Genomic DNA, 22107 nt, shown 5'->3' with positions numbered 1-22107 from the left:
TGGAAAAAACTAAGACAACTGAAAACTGTTTGGTTCCTTATTCTATCACTGGCGAAGCTATTGGTAAAAGTACGTGGCATATTATCTCGAAGGATAATAAAGATTTTTTAGAGGCCGTGAATATTCAAGTGGGAGATGGAAGAAGTATTCGATTCTGGCACGATTGTTGGTTGGAAAGGGGAGATTTAAAGAATAAATACCCAAAGGTTGTATAAGCTACGCACTCAGAAGAATATGATGGTACATGATATTCTAGGAGGTAATATGATAATACACTACTCTAGAGCTCTTGATCCAGCTGAGAGAATAGATTTTCTTGGGCTTAGATACGATTTGAGAAATATCGCATTAACAGAAGGTGAGGAAGACAGTATAGCAGGAGAATACACAATAAAGCCAGCTTGTGAGAAGATTATAGATAATACGAAGAATGTGAATTTAATGGTCTTCTGGATAATAATCTCATCCCACCGAAGGTGATTTTCATGACTTGGGCCTCTCTTCATAATTATTTACCTACTAGATGTATACTAAGAAGAAGAAAAAGAAGAAGAGTTCAAATCCCATCTACTATGTGTGTACTCTGTAATGAGGAGGAGGGGGATTTCAAACATCTTTTCATACACTGCAAATGGGCGAAACCAATCTGGGATTTCTTTCTTGCTTCTTTACGGGTTAGCTGGTCTATACCAGAGATTTTTAAAGCCTTGTTGGATAGTTGGAAACTCTACAAGGTGAGCAAGCGTAAATCAGTTGTTTGGCAGATAACTCCTTATGCTATCTTATGGGAGATTTGGAATGAGAGGAATTCGAGAATCCATGTAGGAAGAAACAAAACTTTTGAAGATATCAAAACTTTGATCATTCAGAACATCTGTTTGTGGAGTTCTCCGAAGAAAATTTCCAAGGATTACACGGTTAATCAAATCTTATTTCATTGGGACACTATACTTTCTATGTTATAGGCCCTTGAAGATTTGTTTTTTTAGATGTCTAGAGATCCTGATATCTCTTGTAAATATTTTTCTTTCTTAATATATCCTTCTCTTTTCTAAAAAAAAATCTATTGATATCCGATATTCATGACGAAAAAGTGAATTTTATTCGTTTACCAAAGGCTAGTATTTCTTCCATGTGTTAGAGCATCTCCAACGATACTTTCTTCACTTCCTAAACCGTAGGCCACATAGGATTTTAGAATATTTTGAGAAAAAATCATCTCCAACGGGAACCTCTAAAAGAAATGTGAAGATGGCGTGGAAGTTAGTTATAGTTACATCCTTTACATGATCCTCGGGTTTTAGAGGATCACTTTTAGGATGTGAGGATCGTAGTCAGCAGTTTCATTGGACAGTAAATAGCAAAGCAGTTAGAGCTTCTCCGATGGCATGTGTGGAGATAAATGTCAAAATCCACCTAGAATGCACATCCATTTTCTCTAAAATCATTCTCCAACCCGGATGTCATAAATCAATGTATGCATGACTTTAGGTAGAAAACGTCAAGGGGAATGTCTAGTTTCCCACATTCCCCTTGATATTGTTTACCATCCTAGTCAGTTTTTTTTAATTAAAAATATATTTTATTTACTAAAATACAATAAATAATCATTTTTAGATCTAATAAAATCTTAAAATTACTAATCATAAAATTTACATTTAATAAAAAAATGATCACAAACAACACCATTGGAGATGAATAACGCTTTTCTCCTAAATTTAAGGAAAATTTGGAATAAAGATGTCTTGTTTGTGTTGTCACATAGGAAATACATACAACAACCATTGGACAAGCTCTTAGTGGTACGGATACCTTCGTCTTTAGCCAATAGTGTTAATACATGTGTACTATTGACTATCTTCGACTCCAATCCGTTGGAGAAGATTTTATAAAAATTCCTAAAATTAAAGAATTTTTTATCTTAAAGATGTCTTCAAGGAATAACACGTAGGAAAAATCTGAGGATATGTTGGAGATGCTCTTAGAAAAATGGTAAAGGAATCTTAACTATGAAAAAGGCAACTTCCATGGATTATATAAACGGATTCCCGAGTGCTCGGACTTCAGCCAAAGTTTGGGACCCGGTCCCGCAAAAGGTGGACCTGCATGACTTGTAACAGACTTTTAACCATATAATGGGGCGATAATGCAAAACGTAAGAGAGATATGGGGGGAGGCATTTACAGAGGATCGGGCGACTAAAACGGGTTAACTCAGTCTCTTTCGTTTCACTTTTTTAATTTCAGAATATGCATTTCTTTAACGTCTAATCTCAATTTTTAGATACTTTTTGCATGTCATTACAAGTTATAAATCTCATTTGATAGATTGCTAAGTTATTTGCATCTCTTTTAACAAATCTCCTATATATTCATTCACGTCATTCTAATTTTTTTTATGATTTCCCATACTGTGTTTGCTATCTGATTTTTCTCTAATGGCTTTTGCCTCTTTTGTTGTTGTGATCATAGCTTTTGCTGAGTTTATTAATAAGCTTTTTATTAAGGGTTCAAAAAAGATTGGTTTCATTTCTTTTCCTAATGGTGCTGTGTTGAAGAAGTCTCAGATCGGTTTCAACTCGTTAGAACTAGGTGATAGTACATCCCGCTCCTTGATCAATTCAAAAAAATTCAAATTCCACATAGTCAACTTCATGCAGTTAATCAGTTTTGTTTTTTACTGCTCTCATTTACTATAGCCATCTATCATATTTCTTTACCCAGTAAAACCCTCAAAAAAATATTGTTTCCATACTTATCGGATTACTTGTTATTTGTAATTACACAATGAAATTTTTCCTAACCAATTATATCCTCTGAATATTAATATTGGTTATCTTTTAATACCTAGTTACCATCAATCTTCTTATCACAAAAAATTTCAACGGGAGAATTCCTCTTACTGTGTAGAGATATGTTTTCATCAAAAAAAAATCTCAATGGAAGAAGGAAAAACTAGTCAAGTCATAGAGCTTGTTAACAAGTTTAAGCAAGCAACTATTGATTTGGGAGATATTAATGAACTTATTGTCATCAAGAACAAGGACAAAGAAGTTGAAGAAAAGGATGATTGGGAAGCTAGCGCTATTGGAAAGATTATCATTGAAGGACGGATGAGTTATAACATGGTTGAAAGAGGAATTACTTTCACCTGGCTTTTCCTTACTCTGGAAGATTTAAAAATTGTAGAGATAGAACCAAACTTGATGATTTTCAAGTTCAGTAAATGGGATCTGCTCAACAAGGTTATAGATGAAAGACCTTGGAGCATTAACAAACATCTTCTGGTGGTTCATGATTATATTCCAGGTATGGTTTAAATGGAAAAACATTGGGGTTTATAACTGTTTTGGATTCAGCTCAAGTATTTACTTCCAGAACATATGAACGTCACTTCGGTTACCAAAATTGGTCAAGTAATGGGTGAAGTAGTAGCTATAGAACCGAAAGATGCAATCCCTGTAGGTGGTGTTCCTGTAAAAGTTTGTGTTAATGTTGATTTATCTATGCCATTAAGAAGAGGTGTTAAATGTTCCACTAATGCAGGAGTTACTAAGTGGCAACAATTATTTTTCGAGCGCCAACCTAAAAGCATATGTACTAAATGTTATATTATCAATCATTCCAAGGTTGTGTGTAAGTATGCTGCTATTTATTTGAAGAAATCTCATGAGAATCCTTACTTTGTTCGGAAGGTTAACAATATTCGCACCAATATTTCTATTGTTGCGACTAACAATGATACTATCTCAGTGAAGGCTCCTTTCATTAAAAAGAATCAAAAGAAGTTCACCAAATCAAAGGTTTTCATTCCCCCAAAAGATGGTGAAATCATTAATTTGAACTCTCTGATTATAGAAGAAGGATTGACTATCGAGGAAGATAGCAGCAGACTTGGCAAACGACATAGAATTTGTGACGATCCAGCTACTAGATCTACATCTAATGAGACTTCTTCAAAGAGCAACATTCTGAATCCAATCTCAACCCCAATTAATGATCAAATGATCGCAACTGGAGATAATCAACCTAAGAAAACCAACATGGGGAATCAGGTATTAATCTTAATTTTTACTCTTTTTATTCTTTCAACAGTTCTGAATTTAATCATTCTAGTTGTCATATTATTACTTATTTCAACTCTTGCATTTAATACATTGCTGCAGTATCCTATTAGATTTTTCACTTGCATTAAAAAGGCTCATGCGTTTCATACGATAGGCATTAATTTTTCATGCATTCTGTCTGTTATGATTCACGTAAAAAAAAATTATTTTGTGTGCGTAATTGGTTTTTTGCATCATAGTCACAACATGAAGGTTCTTTCCTGGAATTTTCAAGGTCTTAACATACCAGCTATTATGGATTATCTTAGAGACATAATTAGAACCCAAGATCCTGATATTTTATTCCTTTGTGAAACTAAAATACATGAAGATAAGATGAAAACTCTATTGGCTCCCTTAAGGTATCCAAATATGAAATTTCTTCAACCAGTTGGTCTTTCTGGAGGATTAGCTGTTTTGTGGAAAGATGGTTTTATCTGTGATGTGGTTAGTTGTGAAAACTGCAGTTCAATATGACCCAAGTTTACCAGAATTGTTATTATCTTGTATGTATGGGTATTGTGATTATTCTAAGAAGAAAACTCGGTGGGATTTCATCAAGGATATTGGACTTAATATTACTCATCCTTGGGTACTTCTGGGTGATCTTAATTTTCATGTTTTAGATACTTCTTCATCTGGTTCTTCTTCAGGAGATGGTTTAGTAAATTCTATCATCAAAGAGGTGGGCTTGCAAGACTTGGATTTCATAGGCAGAGGGCATACTTGGTCTAATAATAATATGGGTACTGGCATCAAAAGATCAAGGTTAGATATGGCTTTTTTTAATGGCTCATGGAATTCACACTTTCAAGATTCTAAACTCATTCATCTTCAACAGTCAAGAAGTGAGCCTTGCCTTATTATGCTGGTGATAGATTACTCCCAACCAAAGATTTGGAAGTTTTTTAAGTTCTTTAAAACTTGGATGCAAGATAGAACTTGTGCAGCTGAAATTGCAAAAGCTTGGGAAAAGTCAGTTCAAGATTCTCCAGGTTACAGACTCATTAAAAGACTTCAGTTTACAAGGATTACTTTATCAAAATGGAATAAAACCCACTTTGGGAACATTGATCAGAATGTTGATACTCTTCAACATAAAGTATCTGAGATACAAGCATTACCTTTCTCTCCAGTTAATACTGCAATGTCAATTGAAGTAAGTAGAGATTTGGACAAATGGCATAAAATTCAACAAGAGTTTTATAAACAAAAGTCTAGGGATAATTTTGTGAATGACATGGATTACAATACTAAGTATTTCCATACCTTAACAAAAAGGAAGAGAGCTAGAAACAACATTGATTCTTCAAAGACTGAGAATGGTTCTTGGCTTCATTCTAGAGAAGACATATCTGTGTTGTTAACACATCACTTTAAAAAAATAAGTACTTCTCAAAATGCTACCATTGAAGAACAACATTATATTCATATTCTCACTCTGATTACAGAAGAAGATAATAGGATACTTCTACTTCCTATATTTAATGAAGAGATACTGAAAATTCTTAAAAGCATGGAAAGCTGGTCTGCTCCAGGGCCTGAGGGATTTCAATCTGTTTTCTACAAGTCTCAGTGGAATATTGTTGATGCTGATGTCTGTGAAATGGTAAAGAACTTTTTTGAAACAAAATACTTGCCTAAACAGATCAACAAGACCTATATATCCTTAATTCCTAAGAAGAATAAACCTTGTTCTCCTTCTGACTTCAGACCTATTGGACTGTGTAATACCTCTTACAAAGTCATTTCCAAGATTCTTGTCTCTAGAATGAAGCCTCTTATGGAAAGAATTATTTCTCCTTATCAAGCAGCATATGTGTCAGGCAGACTGATTAATGATAATACAATTATAGCACATGAACTGATTCATTCCACGAAGAAAAAAGAAGGAGATAGTGGATGGTTAACTTTGAAGCTTGACATGTCCAAAGCTTTTGACAGATTGCCATTTCTTCTTAAAGTTCTCCAGAGTTTTGGTTTCAGTGAAGATTGGTGTTAACTAATCAAACAATGTATCAGCACTACTTCACTATCTGTTATACTTAATGGTTCACCTTGTGAAGAATTTTCTCCTACTAGAGGTATTAGACAGGGACATCCCCTATCCCCATATCTCTTCATTATTGCAATGGAATGGTTTTCAAGAACTCTTTTAGAAGCTCATAATACCAAAGCAATCAAGGGAATCTCAGTAGCAATAGGAGCACCACCTATTGATAATCTAATTTTTGCAGGTGATTGTCTCATTTTTACTCAAGATAATTTAAGCAGTGTGAATAATCTTCTTCAAGTCTTGAAGGATTTTAGTTCACAATCTGGTCATGTCATTAATTTTGACAAGTCTTCTGTTTCCTATAGTAACAATCTGGATCCATCTGTGTGCAGTACTCTCAGTAACATTTTGGGAGTTCAAAATATGGAGAAAAATGAGAAATACTTAGGTTCCCCTCTTATTATTGGTAAATCCAAAGTGAAAGCTTTTGAAAGAAGGCTTGGTATTTGGAAAGGCATTAATTTACATCAATCTAGTAGAACAACAATGGTTAAAGCAGTTCTCAATGCTATAACAATGTACCAGATGAATATATTTAAGATGCCTAAGACTTTAATTAAGAATCTATATGCATTGCAAATGAAGTTTTGGTGGGGATACAAGTCTAATAGAGATTTAAACTTAATTGCCTGGAAGAATATGAGTTTGTCCAAAGACCTGCAGGGACTAGCTTTCAGAGATCTTGAGATGTTAAATCATGCACTACTTACTAAAATTTCTTGGAGAATTTGTCAAAATTCTGATCATCTTCTCACTAGGATTCTCAAAGAAAAATACTTCAAGAAAGAAGAGTTTCTTCATATTGAAGGAGAAAAGAGAAATTCCTCATGGACTTGGAAAGGGATTGAACTGGGTCTCTCTATTCTACAACAACACTACATCATGGAGGTTAACATTGGCAAGAACACTAAAATTTGGGTTGACAGGTGGATCATAGGTATTGACATCAAAGTTGTGCCTCTTCATCCCCATCATTTGAAATACGAGTTTGTCAGTGAACTAATTTTGCCTGGGTCTAAAAACTGGAATATTCCTCTTCTTAATGATCTTTTCAGTCCAGATATTGTTGATAGGATCAGAAATATGCAGCTCTCTCATGAAGAACAAGACATCGATAGATGGGCTCCTTCTAAAGATGGTGTTTTTAGTGTCAAAACTGTATACAATAAACTAACAGGAGCTAAAGTTCAAAGTAAAGTTGCTTTAAGTGATGTACCAACATCAGTATGGAAAGCTCTCTGGAAAATGAAGTTACCACATCGTGTTCTATTATTTGTATGGAAGTGCCTGAAAAATATAGTTCCTACAAGAGTAAGATTATCTCAGGATATGCATGATATGGAAACACATTGTGAGGTTTGCAAGGAAGAGGATGAAACCCTATTCCATATTCTTATTAGTTGTTCACATGCTAGAGAAGCATGGCGTTCCCTTAATATCAATATTGATCAGATTGTCTCTCAATGTCAGTCAGTCAAAGAATGGATCATCTCATGGTTTAATGATGTTCAGAATACCAGCAGTAAGGAAATCAATAACTGGAGAAGTTTGTTAATGGTGGGAAGCTGGATAATATGGAAGGAAAGCTGTGATTGTGTTTTCCAAGATAAAAAGCTGAATCCAATGAACACTGTCACCAGAATTCAGATACTGTTGAATAGATACACTGCCTGCACTCAAGATAGTTCGAAGTTCAATCCTCAAATTGACTTTGCTTACTCTGATAGTCAATCTAACAACTCATTATAGTTGCAGGATATTCTAGATGAATCAGCTTTTTTTAAATTATTTGTAGATACATCTTTTGACCCTAATACTAATGAGAGTGGTTCTGGCATTGTGTTGTATAACACTTCAGGTGCACGAGTTGGATTCAAAGGATCCTATGCAGCTGGCTTAATTGATGCAAAAGCTGGAGAGTGCAAAGCTTTTCTTGAAGGGCTGAGATGGGCTAAAGCAATGGATCTGGATAGCATTCATTTAGTAGCGGATGCAGAAGTTCTGGGTGTGAGATGGAGAATAGGAGAACCATCCTGGAAATTAAGCTTTTACTTAAATCTTTTAATTTTTTTTAAAGTATCGCATGTCAAGAGGGATTTAAACTCTTTACCGGATTCTATTTCGAAAATAGTTAGGAAAGATAAGCTTATTATTGAAGAATTCAGTCATGATGTTGCACGTCTTGAAACCTTGTTATCCAGGTTTTTAGTTCCTGGTATTTCTTAATAAATTTTTTAATCTTTATCTAAAAAAAAAAAAGAGAGATTTGGGGGGTTTAGGGTTCTTCTGTTAGCTGCCGATTAAGAGATAGATGGCGACAAAAGCAATGGCGAGAAAGATTTTTATGAATCCTCAAGAATTTTCGATCATTGGCCGTGCTTTTGTATCCCCTGGACGCATCAACTATTATACCTTATTGGTCTCCAGTGGTAAGAACTGTTTTTACTGCATCCCCTGGATTAATAGAATAAGAAAAGATAGAGAAGATGTTGAGTTCCCGTTGCAGAATAGAAAGCTTCAAGTGGATGAGCAGCAGAGACTCCTACAAGAAGTAGAGGAATTGACAAACTTCAGGAGATCACTGTTATATATCCAGCACCACCGTGGCGGAGGAGAAGGAATTATTAATTTCACAACTGCTGCTAGTATTAGGAGATTAGCATAACAGCATCGTCTTGGTCCCTACATCTTACCAAGACAAGCGGTGGAGTATGTATTACGTCACCTTGGATTGAAACAACCACCACTCGGGAAGTATACGGAAGAGGAAAAGCTAGGTGCCAAGTTGAGTCCATCGCTTTAGGATTTGATCCACAAAGCAAGAAACATAAAGTCATATGCATATCAAGTCATATGGACAAAATGTTTGCTGAAGAAGACAGTGATGACGACAACGACTATGAGACTCTGGTTGTGGAGGTCTTGACAGTTGGGGATCACACATGGGCTACTGGAGAACACAAATGGAGAGAGTTGGTTGATGCCCCGCCCGCCTACTCTGGCGGAGGAAGGTTTTCCTTTGTAGATGGACCTCTCTATATGAAAAGAATTGAATATATACTTGAGTTTGATGTTGGAACTGAAGAATTCGCTTACACTCCATTAGGTAGGCGTCTCAAGAAAGACTTACCGGATTCTTTACAACAAGCTCGGTCGGTAATGATGGAAATTGATGGGAATGAAGCTATTTTAATGAGTACACCAGATGATCAGCAGACTTCTTCTTTATGGATATGTCATGAACTATCTAAGGATGGCCACATGAGATGGAGAGATGAGAAGGTATTGATAACACCTTACGATTATGTATGTCCAGGTTCTTCTTCCATTGTAGCTCTTACTGAGACAGATTTCATCTTCATACAATCACATGATGGCCGTATCTCCTGCTATAATCGAAAGACGAACGTATCCGTACCCATAAGGATTCCAACTGCGCCCATCCCTGACCATTTTGATTGGGGAAGGATAATAAAACTGTAGGTACTGTCGACTGGACGGCCTTGAAGCTGTTGTCAACGTGCTGGATCAATGATGTTTCACATGGTCTTAGAAGTTAAAACCAGGTACATTCGCGAATGAGAACATTGTGGCGTTTATGCTCTATATGTTACAACAAATGCAGTACAAGAGGGGAAGACCTTGTTGTTTCTACCTTAATCAGATCATTGTTATCATGTTAAATGCACCTTAAACAATTCTATTTCGCCATCGAGAATGGATTCATAGAGGCTTGTATTTCTTCCAGTGTTAGACCCATAGTTTCTGGTACCAGCTTTGCTACAAAGAGAATGGTGAAGCCACAAATGCTTGAAAATATGAAGAATGTACCTACAGAAAGATAAAAGTAACGGGGAGCCGACTTCAATTCCTCGAAACAGGATAAAAATAGCGCAAGAAGCAGGATAAAATAGTAGTGAAGTGTAATAACCTGCTGAATTCCACTCCATGAGAAAGTTGAAAGCGTATGAAACAATCCAAGAACCAAACCAGCTTACTAAGGTCACTAGGGACCCTGCTGTGCCCTTCATGTTTATTGGAAATATCTGGATGTGGCAAAATTCATAAATTCATGTTCATTTGGCTCGTTCATTTCGCAATTCAGAAATTTTATACCAGAAAGAATGCAGTTACATTACCTCGGACATGATAACCCATGGTATCCCACCCATGCCTAATGAGAAAGATCCTGTGTACACCTAAATTCACAAGTCACATAACGTTTGTGGTTGATTAGCAAATTTTAACCCATTGATTTTTTTATTTTTTGTGGTCTAGTTTATTTGGATATGGTGCTGTGTAGTAATTCTTATTCCAATTACGAACAAGAAAAAAGAAGAAGCTGAAATGGGCATACCAGAATGCCCGTAAGGGCCAATGTTGGACTCAGCTCTTTAGGGAATTGGCTACCATGCTTGTGAGAAAGTACTTGACTACTTGAGAAAAGCAAAACAGGATCATCCAAAATACGAAAAACTGTAAACATCATTAATGAAGAGTACATGAGACCCTTTTTCCTGAACATACCTGCAAGAGAAACGACAATCCTGCTAGGGAACAACCCAAGCAAGTTCCAGCTGCAGAAATCTAGCAATCGTTGTAGATAAAACATGAGTTATGTTTACTCCGTCAATGTCAGAATCTAATAATCTGAATGAAACTAGAGATATCATACCATAAGAAGTGGTCTTCTCCCGGATTTATCCATTAAAAGTACACCTAATATTTGCATGGGTATCTGCATAAAGTAAATAACTTGGTTAAAAAAATGAAATGACAAATGAATACTGGAATTTGAGTTGCTGTTAAGAGAAATGAAATGACCTGAACTGCAACCATTGCTATAGTTCCAACATTGCCCGAAGAAAAACCTAGCAAAAAGAGAACCACAAGATAGGAGTGTGACTTCAATAACAATGAAACGAATGCATTTAGTTGAAGACCAGTTGTTAGTTACCTGCCGAAACAAAAATTGAACTCGCGTAAAATGCAATTCCATTAACACCTCCAAATTGTTGTAGGACCATTAATCCAACTCCAACCTAATTCAAAAGCAAGACCAACATATAAGATTCAAACAAGTTTTGTAAGTTCTATTAATCGGAATGGAGAACTAGTATGCGAAAGAAAGTTTACAATGAGCGAATGAGCATATTTTCTCTGAAACAAATCCAAGGTTTTGGCTTTTGGCAGTCGCTGAATGGTCTCGGTATAATCCTGTGGAACAGCAAGGAATTTAGAATCTGAATTATCTTCTCAAAACTAATTAGCCTGGTCGTAAACATACTCTAATTTCTGCGGCTTCTTCAGATATATCGGCATTGTTTCCCCGAAGACGTCGAAGGGAGAATTCAAAATCTTCCACTTTACCCACTTTTGCCTGTGAGAATTCAAAGTCGTACGACTGAATAATGCATAAAATTTAAAATATACATTTTAACACAACTTGACATCTGACTAACCAGCCATCTAGGAGATTCAGGAATGAAGATGAGCCCTATAAATTGTACTAGGCACGGAATGGTTCCTGTAGATTAAGTCCCATCCTGAATTAGCAAAGGTTTTCATTACAATCTATAAAGGATGACTGCAGAAACTTACCAAGTAGTGCTAGAGTGCGCCATGTGACCATTGTTCCAAATAGAAAGGTAAGAGATGCGCCAATGCATATCATCAACTGAAAATTCAAAAGCTAATGTATAAGCACTTGCACAAAACAAAAGCAAAACCAAACTCAATTTTTTTTAAGTTTACCTGATTAACTGTAGTAAATGCTCCTCGAAGATTCTTGGGTGTTATCTCAGCTATATACACAGGAACCTGCACATTCGCTATTTATCAATTTCCTATTTTTTGAACAAATTGGAAAGGACTCATAAAACAAAATGTTGAATTACCACATAAGAGAGAAGCCCTATTCCGTATCCCATTGATAGTCTTCCAATGTCAAGCACCCAAGCACCCTTTGACAACACAGTAAACGTTTAACTTGGATTGATATGAGTTGTACTTACATCAAACATGCTCATGTAATTTAGATTACGAACCTTCGAAAAGAGTATTGCGAGCCAACCAATAATGCAAAATATATCGGCAACCCACATAGCCTACATCCAATGCAAAAATGAACACATTTATGTAGAGATCAAAACAAAAACGAAAGAGATGGTAAAGTTTTTGAAGTTACATTTGCGTACTAAAACCAGAGATGATTCAATAAACATCATAAAAAGTACGTACACCCCTACGTCCGAGGACATCCGCTATGCGGCCACTCATTATGGCACCTGTCATTGCTCCGATTGTTAAACTTGAACCAAAAAATGAGTACTGCATAAAATAGACAAACCACAAGACATGAAAACTTAAATTCGATGGTGATAGTCGTTTCCGTAAAAAATTCATTAGTATGAGATAGAATTGGAAATTAATGAATTACCTCTGCTAAGGAAAGGTCAAGTTCATTCATAATCCCATACTGTGTTGGTGATGAGTATCCTATCTGATAATGTAACAAAACATACAATACTTAAATTGATTAAGCTTAAACTGGACTAGTACAGTTCCCACTGTGGAAGAAGTATAGAAGAAACAGATACAGATTCCCAAGTGTAGTCCAGAGAAAGAGACATAACTTACAGCAGAGCCAAAGATATAAGATCCAGAAACAGCAACAAAAGTGCCAAGAACCACTACTGCTATGGAGTCTGAACATGGAGGAGATTCCTGTTGCTGCTGTTTCCTGTGTTTTGTGGGAATCAAAGGCGTCTCCATCTCTCCTTGTTCCATGATTACTTCTTCCATTTTCTGAAAACTAGGAGAAAAAAGACTGCTGAATTTGCAGGAGATAAAAATCTAGAGAGACAAAGAGAGGGAGAGAAGGACAAACAAGGAAATGACCCACAACACAAAATGACAAGAACGGAACAAACAGAGTAGCAGTTGGAAGGCCAAGCAAAAGTTAATGCATCCTAGGTGATCATTCCACTACCTCTCTAGGGTCTACTCTTTTGTAGTGACTGTGTCATACTCCTTTACAATTGTATGTACCTGCTGTATGTCAGAATTTTGCATTCATAGAAACTTTGGTTTGGTTGGTAACTTACATGGATAACCTTGTTACTATGAGCCCATTATGAATATCAATCCCCTAAGTGTTGATTAATCTGAACAAGTGCATTTGGCTTGAATTTGGATTACAATATGAAACAGCATTGGATGATACTGTTCAGAATAGCGTGGCAGTGAATGCTTAATCATGCTTTGAGATTACATTTTTGTTTACTTCGGACAAAATAAACGAAATAAATGCTAGTTACTATTCGTCGACTAACTTCCTTTTGGTTTTCATCTTCAGGACTTGTTGATGGCAGCTTGAATCTCTTCTAGAGTTCTTCCCTTTGTTTCAGGTACTAACATGGCGATAAATACTATTGCTAGTCCGTTAACCACAGCGTATATGATAAATGTACCTGCAATTCACACACAAAACAAGTAATGATGAGTGCTTAGTGTTTTAATAGTTTGGTTTCACTAGTTTGAAAATGGAGACTCAATTACCAGAAGAGCTCCAACTCATGAGATAATTGAATGTGTAAGAAACCACCCATGAACCAAACCAGTTCACTAATGTTGCTAGACTTCCAGCTACCCCTTTAACATTTATTGGAAAAACCTGCAAGAGAAATGAATGCGGAATTAGAACCTCTTGCTTAACGTGTTAATAAAAATGGGAAGAATGATTAAGAAGTTTGAAATTACCTCAGACATTACAACCCATGGAACTGCTCCCATTCCTACCGAGAACGATCCAATGTACACCTATATTAAGTCCACAAATATGAATAACTTTATATCGAGAGTACAAAAGACGTGCTTAGCGAAGCGTTTAGTTTTATCAATCATACCAGTATTCCTGTCACAGTGAGGGCTGGTACTGCATTGAGCAGCAAATCATGGTCCTGATGCACATAATGTCGAGATTCAGAACAAAAAAAAATATTCGCCATGAAGATTCTTGTTTGTTAGAAAAATAGTTTAGCTACTACCTTCATATAGAATGCAATTCCAGTTAGGAGGCAACCAACAACCAATCCTGTTGCTGAGACCTACAACAAAATAAAATAAAATAAAATAAATTAGAAGGTGTAAACAGTATTATGATTTTCATGGTAACAGAATCTTACTAATTCGACAGCTTACCAGTAGAAGTGCCCGTCTTCCAGCTCTATCTATTAAGCTTGCACCCAGGGCAGTTACCACAATCTGCAAACAGGATAATCCATAGCAGTATTGGAGAGGAAATGGAATGTTCAGATTTGTAAAAGAAAGAGTGCAAACCTGAAGAACAGCGTAGATACTAGTTCCAACATCAGCTGGAAATCCTGAAAGGATACATAAAGATTGATGATGAAAACCATGAGTAATAAAAGAACCTGAAAGGTAAATGATTTTTCTTTAATGGTTTCTATTGTGCTTTACAGTTTACCTGCGGACACGAATATTTGGCTTAGGTAGAAAACTATTCCATTTATTCCTCCAAATTGTTGACACACCATCAATCCAACTCCAATCTGATTGTTAAAGGAAGCATGAGGTGCATTGAAGCTGTAGGTTCTTAAGAAGTGCTTAACCAAATTCAGTAAGAGTTATTTGGGAGAGATGCTAACAGTGACTGAACGCAAGTATCTTTTCTGAAACAAATCCCATATTCTGGCCTGTGGGAGTTTTTGAAGAGTTTCTATGTAATCCTGAGAAGCAACAATGCATTTGTCAGTTCACTATATCAATTTTGTGGAGCTAATTTTTAGAAACTAGTAGTGTTTAATGTTTAGCTGGAGACTAACCTGGATTTCGGCCACTTCCTCGGAAATATCAGCTTCCTTTCCCCGAAGCTTTTGAAGTGCTCCTTCAAACTCTTTTCGTTTTCCAATCTTGGCCTACATATATCGTCCGGCTATAATACTTGCGTGATTCTTACACAATTAAAATGAACTTCTTGGTTGTAATTGCATACCAGCCATCTAGGTGATTCTGGAATGAAAAATAGACCCACAAGCATAATGGCGCAAGGTATTAGTGCTGCAATACGGATACAATTTTCAGTTGATTTTCGCAGTACTATTCCACCCAATAGACCCTTTTCTTAAGAAATTTTCCTCCTTGGATTCATTGATAGTTTAAATTTACAATTTGCTAAAGTTAGATGATTTTACAAGATAATGCTAGTTCGCGCCATGGCATAAGCGTCCCTATCAGAAATGAAGCAGAAACTCCGCAGGTAATCATAAGCTGTAGAACAAGTAGAAAGTAATGTAAACCTCTTTTCTGTAATTATAATCACATCTGTGTGGAAATTCTTTTGTCAGATTAGTTCAGTGAAAAATTGTGTCATAAGTTCTGAACCTGATTCAATGTTGTCAAGGCTCCTCGAATATTTTTGGGTGCAATTTCAGCTATAAAAACAGGTACCTGTTCCACCAGGACACCAAATATCAAGGATTTGTAAGAAGTATTTTATTATCCAGGTCAACCTTATCAAGATGTTTACTCAAGTGAAAAAAGGAAAAACATACCACATAAGAAAAGACTCCCATCCCATATCCCGTGGCAAGTCTTCCAATGTCAAGGGCCAATGCACCCTTTAAATAAGAGATAAAAAATCATCATATAGAAGTTGATAATTCACATTGCAAAACGTAGCTACATATGAAGATGGAAGTTAAAAATAATTGTCAAGCAAACCTTGGCGAAGTATATGGCAAGCCATCCTGCAACACAAGAAGCAGCTGATGTTCTCAATGCCTGCAGGTTCCGCGGAGATGAATTACCCCGTTGCTCAAAAACAGTAAATTAAACATTAACTTGGGTGACCAGTATTTCTTACCCCTTTCCGACCAATGAAATCAGCAATCAACCCACTTGTAATTGCGCCAATCATTGCACCAATTGTCAATATGGAGCCAAAAACTGAGTACTGGAAACAGAAAAAACACCCAAATTGCAAGTCACAAATCGCACCAAATTATCCGTCACTGTCATCATTTATGATCCATTGCTTAATTTTTTCCGTTTTCCGCTACTCGGCTAGCTAAACAAGTGTGTGCCCTCCTACTAAAATTCGTATCACAAATCCATTACCAATTTAAGCTTCCTCGGCCAAGTATTTACACATGCATAGCAGAATTTCAAAATCTCATTGTATTTCAAGTAATATTCAAAAAAAACATATGGGCTCATTATACATTACTAATTTCTAAGGATACATCAAGGAAATTAACAAGGAAACAAATTTCTTGCAAACCCAAACCTCTGCTAAAGATAGATTCAGCTCGGCTGTAATTGCAGCCTGAGTTGGCGATGAATACCCAGCCTACACACACATAAAACAAAACATACTAGTCTCACAAAAATACAATATAACTGAAATTCCAATGATTACTTGCAATGAATATGATTTATGCATACTTACACAAGTACCGAATTCAAACGAACCCCAAACTGCAACAAAAGTACTCAAATAAACCATCCACAGACTTTCTTTGTTGTCTCTTTGTTTCCCATTTTCTTCTCCTTGATGATCATGGTGTTGTTGTTGAATAAGTGGTTCTCTTATCTCTTCTGCCATACTACTTTCTGGGTTATTCACACTTCTTGAGGAGTCCTACTACTAGTACTAGATTAGATTTGTGATTCAATCTAAGATGAGAAAAGCAAGAATGAGAAATCAAAAATGGAAAATCATTAAGAAAAGAAATTTTGGTTACTTGAGAATCTTTGCTTTCTTGTCTTCTAGAAAGAAAGACAAATAGTTAAGTGTTTAAGATTATTCAGCAGTCTAGCGAGTGTACACATGTATTATCTAGTGGGTTTCTTGATTCGTGGGACCCATTTTTGAAAACTCTAACATGTTCTTGTTTGTTTTTATCTGTTTCTTTGGTGGGTGAAACATTTACTCAATTTTGACAAAGGCTGCTATTAGATTCATTTTGTTTGACTAAAATTAGAATCGGTATTGTTCACTCAGTTGGGTTAGAGCAAGCAGGTGTGGTAAGCTTAGGCTTAGCTACAACTTCCGGATGTGGATAAGTCTTAGCTAAGAAGGGCAAGGTTGTAAAATTGTGAATCATGGAACGAATTGTTTTTTAATTTTGTGAACTGAATCGGGTGCTAAAATGTGAATCAAAGATTTATAGTCGATTGTTAAATTGTATATTTTCTTATAAACAATAATGAATTATGCAGAGCTTTTAAACATTTTTCCACCAAGTTTTGGTCTTTTATCCAATATATATACTAATGAAATTCGTCAAATATCAACAAACCATAAAGAGGAACACTGATTAGAGGCGATTTTTATGACACAAGAGGTTACGAGTTCAAACCTTCATAACCATGATCAAGAATGATGGAGAAATTGTCAAAATGTCTCAAGTATAACCTCTTTAAAGTAATACTCGATAATATAATATTCTTTTTAAAATAATAAAATTTTCTGATCCCGACTCGGGTTCTTAGTGCTAAAATAATAAATTCGATAAAATCATAAAATAAAGTAATACTAGATAATATAATATTCTCTTTAAAATAATAAATTTCCTGGTCCCGACTCGGGTCCTTAGTGCTAAAATAATAAATTCTTTAAAATCATAAAATGATATATTTCAAAAAGTGCCCCTTAAACATTAATAGGTCCCAAATAATATATAAAATAATACTGCTATTATAAAAAAAAAAATTTATACATGTTCAATTTTCTCCAAATATGATTCCATATTGGTTTTGTTTTTCTTTAAAATTCAAATCAAATTGTATTTCATCCTTAATAGTTGGTGGTGCACTCAAAAGATCTGGAATCACGTTGTTGTATTGCAAAAAGAAGTGTTGAAGTGCGATTGATATTGTTGGAGTGGTTGTATTTTTATTGCAATTAATCAATAATATAATATCACGACAAAATTAATCGATATTTTATTTACAATTATTATTCAACCTTCAAGATAGGAATTATTCTTCAAAACTATAAAATAATAATATATTATGTTATCGATAATATAATATCTCTTTAAAGTAATAAATTTTTTTGGTCCTAAGGCTATTATTTTATAGAAATTATACTATACTCTGAGTTTTTAAGAACAGAAAAAATGTCTCATTTAGTTAGTTTTAAGTAGTGAATTTGGCACAATATGACTTCACTCGTGTAAGAAAAAGCCAATAATAAATCCTCGGGGTTTAGGGTTCAGAGCTAAGGGTTTAGAGTTCACGTGGTGGCGCGCGGTAGTGGTTTTGGTGATGCTGGTTCATGTGGTGGTGGTTTTGGCGACGATGGTTCATGTGGTGGCGGCGGCCGTGATGGTAGTGGCGGTGACAATGGTTCTGGTGGTGGCGGCGGCGTTGGTGCTGAAAATATAACACGTGTTGTAATTTCAAGTGTTGGTCGTTTTCCAAGAAGAAAATGTTATTTCAACAAAATTCGCGGCAAGAAATGTTTTTTTGTTTAACATGTGGGATTTTACATGTGTATAAACTTGGCCACTTAACTTCTTTGGATTACTTTTTCTTTTCTTTTTGAAAATTTTGGATGTTGATACATGAAAATAATTACCCCTTAAAATGATTAGGGAGTTCCCAAATAGAGGGCAAGCCCGTTAAGAAAAATGAGAACTTGGGGATAAAGGCCCATGTCCAAAAAGATATGTCCATGGAATGTAAAGGAAAGGATAGGATAGGGATTAATGAGAAGTTAGGGGTCATATTAGGAGGAATGCAATGGTAAATAAGAGGGTTCCTTCTTTACATGGCGTGATGTCATGTAAAGAAAGAACTTTGGGAAAAGCTTATAAAAGGAGGAATATACCACAGAAAACAACCTCTCTCTCTCTTACCGTTCTAGGAAAAGGTGTAGTCATTGTTGTGGCTTGGATGTGTAGACCCAATATCTTCTTTACCTTTCAACATTCGGCGACCACACCCGGAGGCTCATCTACTGTCCATCATGACACACCCTACAAATAACAGCACACGCGCATTGGGGAATCAACCAACCGATCAACCGCCCAACCTTGAAGATGAGGTAGCAGAAGTTGCATGTGGAGGCATAGTAAAGAGTGCGATTGTACAAGGAGGAAGGGTGGAGGCTTCGCAGGAAAAAGACAAGAAACAAGCATCCGAAGATACACCACCTGCGCGGATAACTTTACAAGATATGCAAAAAAAAAAGCTGGAAAGCCATGTCCGGAGAAAGCAGGAATTGAGGAAGCTAATGAAACAGACGGTTGAAGCTGAAAAGGATAAGTCCCCAAATAAAGTTACTTGCAAGAGAGAAATATGATTGATCCAAAGTTTCAGCAAGTTGACGTACAGAGAAAGGAAACACCGAAGCCCAATCACTACCCGGAGAGACCATATTCCAAATTTTATGCATAATCTTACGATGCAAGAAAACGTGTTTTTGTATTTCAATGGTGTTGCCACAGAGGATGCATGAACTATAAAGATCAACTCCTTTATCCTGATAAATGGTATTAAGTTAGTCATGAATTGCACATCAGACAAGAAAATTTACTTTTGGAGCGATAGTAGCTTTCCAGATAAAAGAATGAGGTAAGTTATCAAATCTAGAATCTTCAATAAGTTTTGAATATAAAGTCTTAACTGAGAAGATACCGGAACTGTGGAGTGCACATCTTCTAGTATCCAGTGAAGAGTCTAAGGCTGGAGGAATATCCCTGATGAGCAAGAAAAAAGCAGCAAGATCATTTGTTTCACTATTTGTAAGCAATCTTCTGAATGTGAAATTCCATTTACCATCTTCTGTCGTCATTTCTGAAATCTTTGCATTTTTGTCTCTAGCAATCTTATACAGGGAAGGGAAAGAAACTTCAATAGGAGCATCACTCACCCACTGATCATTCTAGAGAGTAATATGCCTTCCAGAGTGAATATATATAGTGGAGTTCATAGGAATGCTCAGATGACTGTGATTAGCAATGACTCTCCAACAAGAAATGCCATAAGTAGAGTTAACCTTACCAAGTATCCAACAAGAGAAATTATTCCCACGTTTGTCAGTGATAATCTTGTACCAAAGTCTATTCTAATCAGTACCAAATCCCCAACACCATTTAGCTAGCATTGCAACATTCATCATTTTGAAATTGCAAACTCCCAAACCACCTTTGTTTATAGGTGCACAAACCATATCCCAGTTTATAAGATGAGAAGTTCTTGAACCATAATTGTATTCCCATAAAAAGTTTTTCATTTTTTCTCCAGAATTTTGATAACTGAAACAGGAAATTTGAACAAAGAGAAGTAATACATGGTAGAGCACAAAGAATACATTTAAGTAATGCAAGTTTACCTCCTTTACTGAGATTACATCTCCTCCATGTGGAAAGTCTAGCTTTAAATTTTCAATGATAGGATCCCAAATGTATTTAAAAGTACATTTAACACCAAAAGGCATACCCAAATATAAGAATGGCAGAGTATCAATAGCACAGCCCAACTCAACTGCCCAAGTGGATAAATCAGGTGCATAACCAATGCCAATTAGTCTAGTTTTTGAAGTATTCACTTTTAGACCAGTAATGAACTCAAAATAGTGTAGTGCGTAGAAAATATTATGTAGTTCTTCCTTCTTGTTATCAAAGAAGAAAATAGTATCATTTGCATAATGTAAGTGAGTTACCTTAATGCTTGATGGACTGACAGAAAAACCATTAAAGAAATTAAGATGAGCTTCCCTATCCATGTATCTGGAAAAACCATCCATAGCAATATTAAAAAGTAGAGGTGAAATAGGACATCCCTTCCTAACTCCCCTTGAACTTTTGACGTATCCAAAAGCAGAGCCATTAATGAGAATAGAGAAAGAGGAGGTAGAATAACAAAACCTGAGCCATTTGCACCACCTACTACTGAACCCATCTTTCTAAGCACAAACTGGAGATAACTCCAATTGGTTTATCAAAAGCCTTTTCAAGATCAATCTTACAAAAAATTCCAGCCTTTCCTGAATTAATTCTTAATCAACTAACTCATTTGCAATGAGAATACCATCCACAATCTGCCTTCCCTCCATATATACACATTGAACATGTGAGATAATTTTTTCCATAGCTAGATTTATTTTAGAAGCTTGTACTTTAGCAATGATTTTATAGACACTAGTCAAAAGACATATTGGTCTGCAATTTTTTATGATTTCAATACGGTCTTTCTTAGGAACAAATGTAATAAAAGTAGAGTTACGTCTAGTATCAATATTACCAATGGCACAAAACTCAGCAACAATATCCATGATGTATTTTTTGATGAAGTTCCAGCATTTAAGAAAAAACATAATGGGAAAACCATCAGGTCCTAGTGTCTTGTCATGATCAAGCTCTTTTATTGCATATAGAACTTCATCTTCTTTGAAATCTTCATCAAGTATATCTGACTCCACCCTACTAGTTTTTTTCAAACTCAATGTCCTCAAGTTGTGGCATGGTGAGCTCTTCTTCAGTGAACAAGTTCTTGTAATAATTGAAAATGTGATCTTGAAGCTTTGATCTATCTGACACCAGCTCACTATTAATGTATAACTGTTTGATTATATTATATCTCCTCTTGGGTGAAGCATGCTTGATAAAAAAAAAAGAAGTATTCCTATCACCCTCCTGCAACTATTGAGTATTAGACTTGATCTTCCATAAAACTTCTTCTTGTTCTGACACTTTCTCAAAATTCAGTCATGTACAACTTTATTTTCTCTTTTATTATATCTTCAGTAAGGATATTATCTTTTGCAAAATCATCCATGGCCTGAATTTCTGAAAGAATCATATTGAGTTTTGTGTTAGTGTGTCCAAATACTTCCTTATTCCAAATCTTGAGCTTTTCTTTGAGTGCCTTCAGCATGAGCCAAAATATACAGCTTGATGTACCTGCAAAACAA

At 35.7% G+C, this 22107-nt stretch overlaps 3 protein-coding genes across 7 annotated transcripts; all 3 read right to left on the bottom strand.

Moving 5' to 3' along the window:
- Window positions 1-9283: 9283 nt before the first annotated feature.
- Window positions 9284-13229, bottom strand: LOC113336843 (sugar transporter ERD6-like 5). 5 transcript variants are annotated; one of them, XR_003354037.1, is made up of 18 exons: window positions 12801-13229; window positions 12601-12663; window positions 12402-12491; window positions 12209-12268; window positions 12059-12124; window positions 11916-11981; window positions 11763-11838; window positions 11624-11688; window positions 11449-11541; window positions 11298-11378; window positions 11119-11203; window positions 10986-11032; window positions 10837-10899; window positions 10689-10748; window positions 10519-10594; window positions 10301-10360; window positions 10093-10207; window positions 9284-9992 (listed from the first exon to the last, which is right to left on the bottom strand). XR_003354037.1 is itself a non-coding variant. In XM_026582526.1 (18 exons), exons 1-18 carry the CDS (start codon window positions 12963-12965, stop codon window positions 9862-9864), a joined length of 1443 nt encoding a protein of 480 aa, XP_026438311.1. In that variant the 5' UTR covers window positions 12966-13229; the 3' UTR covers window positions 9285-9861. The 5 variants fall into 5 exon arrangements, 4 of the variants coding, with proteins under 4 accessions (XP_026438311.1, XP_026438307.1, XP_026438310.1 ...); XM_026582526.1 differs by having other exon boundaries at window positions 9285-9992; window positions 10519-10575; XM_026582522.1 differs by lacking the exon at window positions 10519-10594 and having other exon boundaries at window positions 9287-9992.
- Window positions 13230-13316: 87 nt separating this feature from the next.
- Window positions 13317-16971, bottom strand: LOC113336842 (sugar transporter ERD6-like 7). The gene is made up of 18 exons (XM_026582521.1): window positions 16633-16971; window positions 16471-16533; window positions 16048-16137; window positions 15906-15965; window positions 15737-15802; window positions 15567-15632; window positions 15377-15452; window positions 15178-15242; window positions 15008-15100; window positions 14831-14911; window positions 14650-14734; window positions 14502-14545; window positions 14364-14426; window positions 14210-14269; window positions 14069-14122; window positions 13923-13982; window positions 13722-13836; window positions 13317-13633 (listed from the first exon to the last, which is right to left on the bottom strand). Exons 1-18 carry the CDS (start codon window positions 16786-16788, stop codon window positions 13515-13517), a joined length of 1416 nt encoding a protein of 471 aa, XP_026438306.1. The 5' UTR covers window positions 16789-16971; the 3' UTR covers window positions 13317-13514.
- Window positions 16972-19710: 2739 nt separating this feature from the next.
- On the bottom strand, window positions 19711-21095 carry LOC113336785. The gene is made up of 4 exons (XM_026582461.1): window positions 20986-21095; window positions 20527-20923; window positions 20196-20291; window positions 19711-20076 (listed from the first exon to the last, which is right to left on the bottom strand). The coding sequence occupies exons 1-4, from the start codon at window positions 21093-21095 to the stop codon at window positions 19711-19713; spliced, it is 969 nt and encodes a 322-aa protein (XP_026438246.1).
- Window positions 21096-22107: the final 1012 nt, after the last annotated feature.

The sequence above is a fragment of the Papaver somniferum genome, unplaced genomic scaffold, assembly GCF_003573695.1.
Source record: "Papaver somniferum cultivar HN1 unplaced genomic scaffold, ASM357369v1 unplaced-scaffold_154, whole genome shotgun sequence".
Taxonomy (NCBI): domain Eukaryota; kingdom Viridiplantae; phylum Streptophyta; class Magnoliopsida; order Ranunculales; family Papaveraceae; genus Papaver; species Papaver somniferum.
The sequence above is the reverse complement of the archived record's forward strand: the minus strand, read 5'-3'. Positions and strand labels throughout refer to the sequence as shown.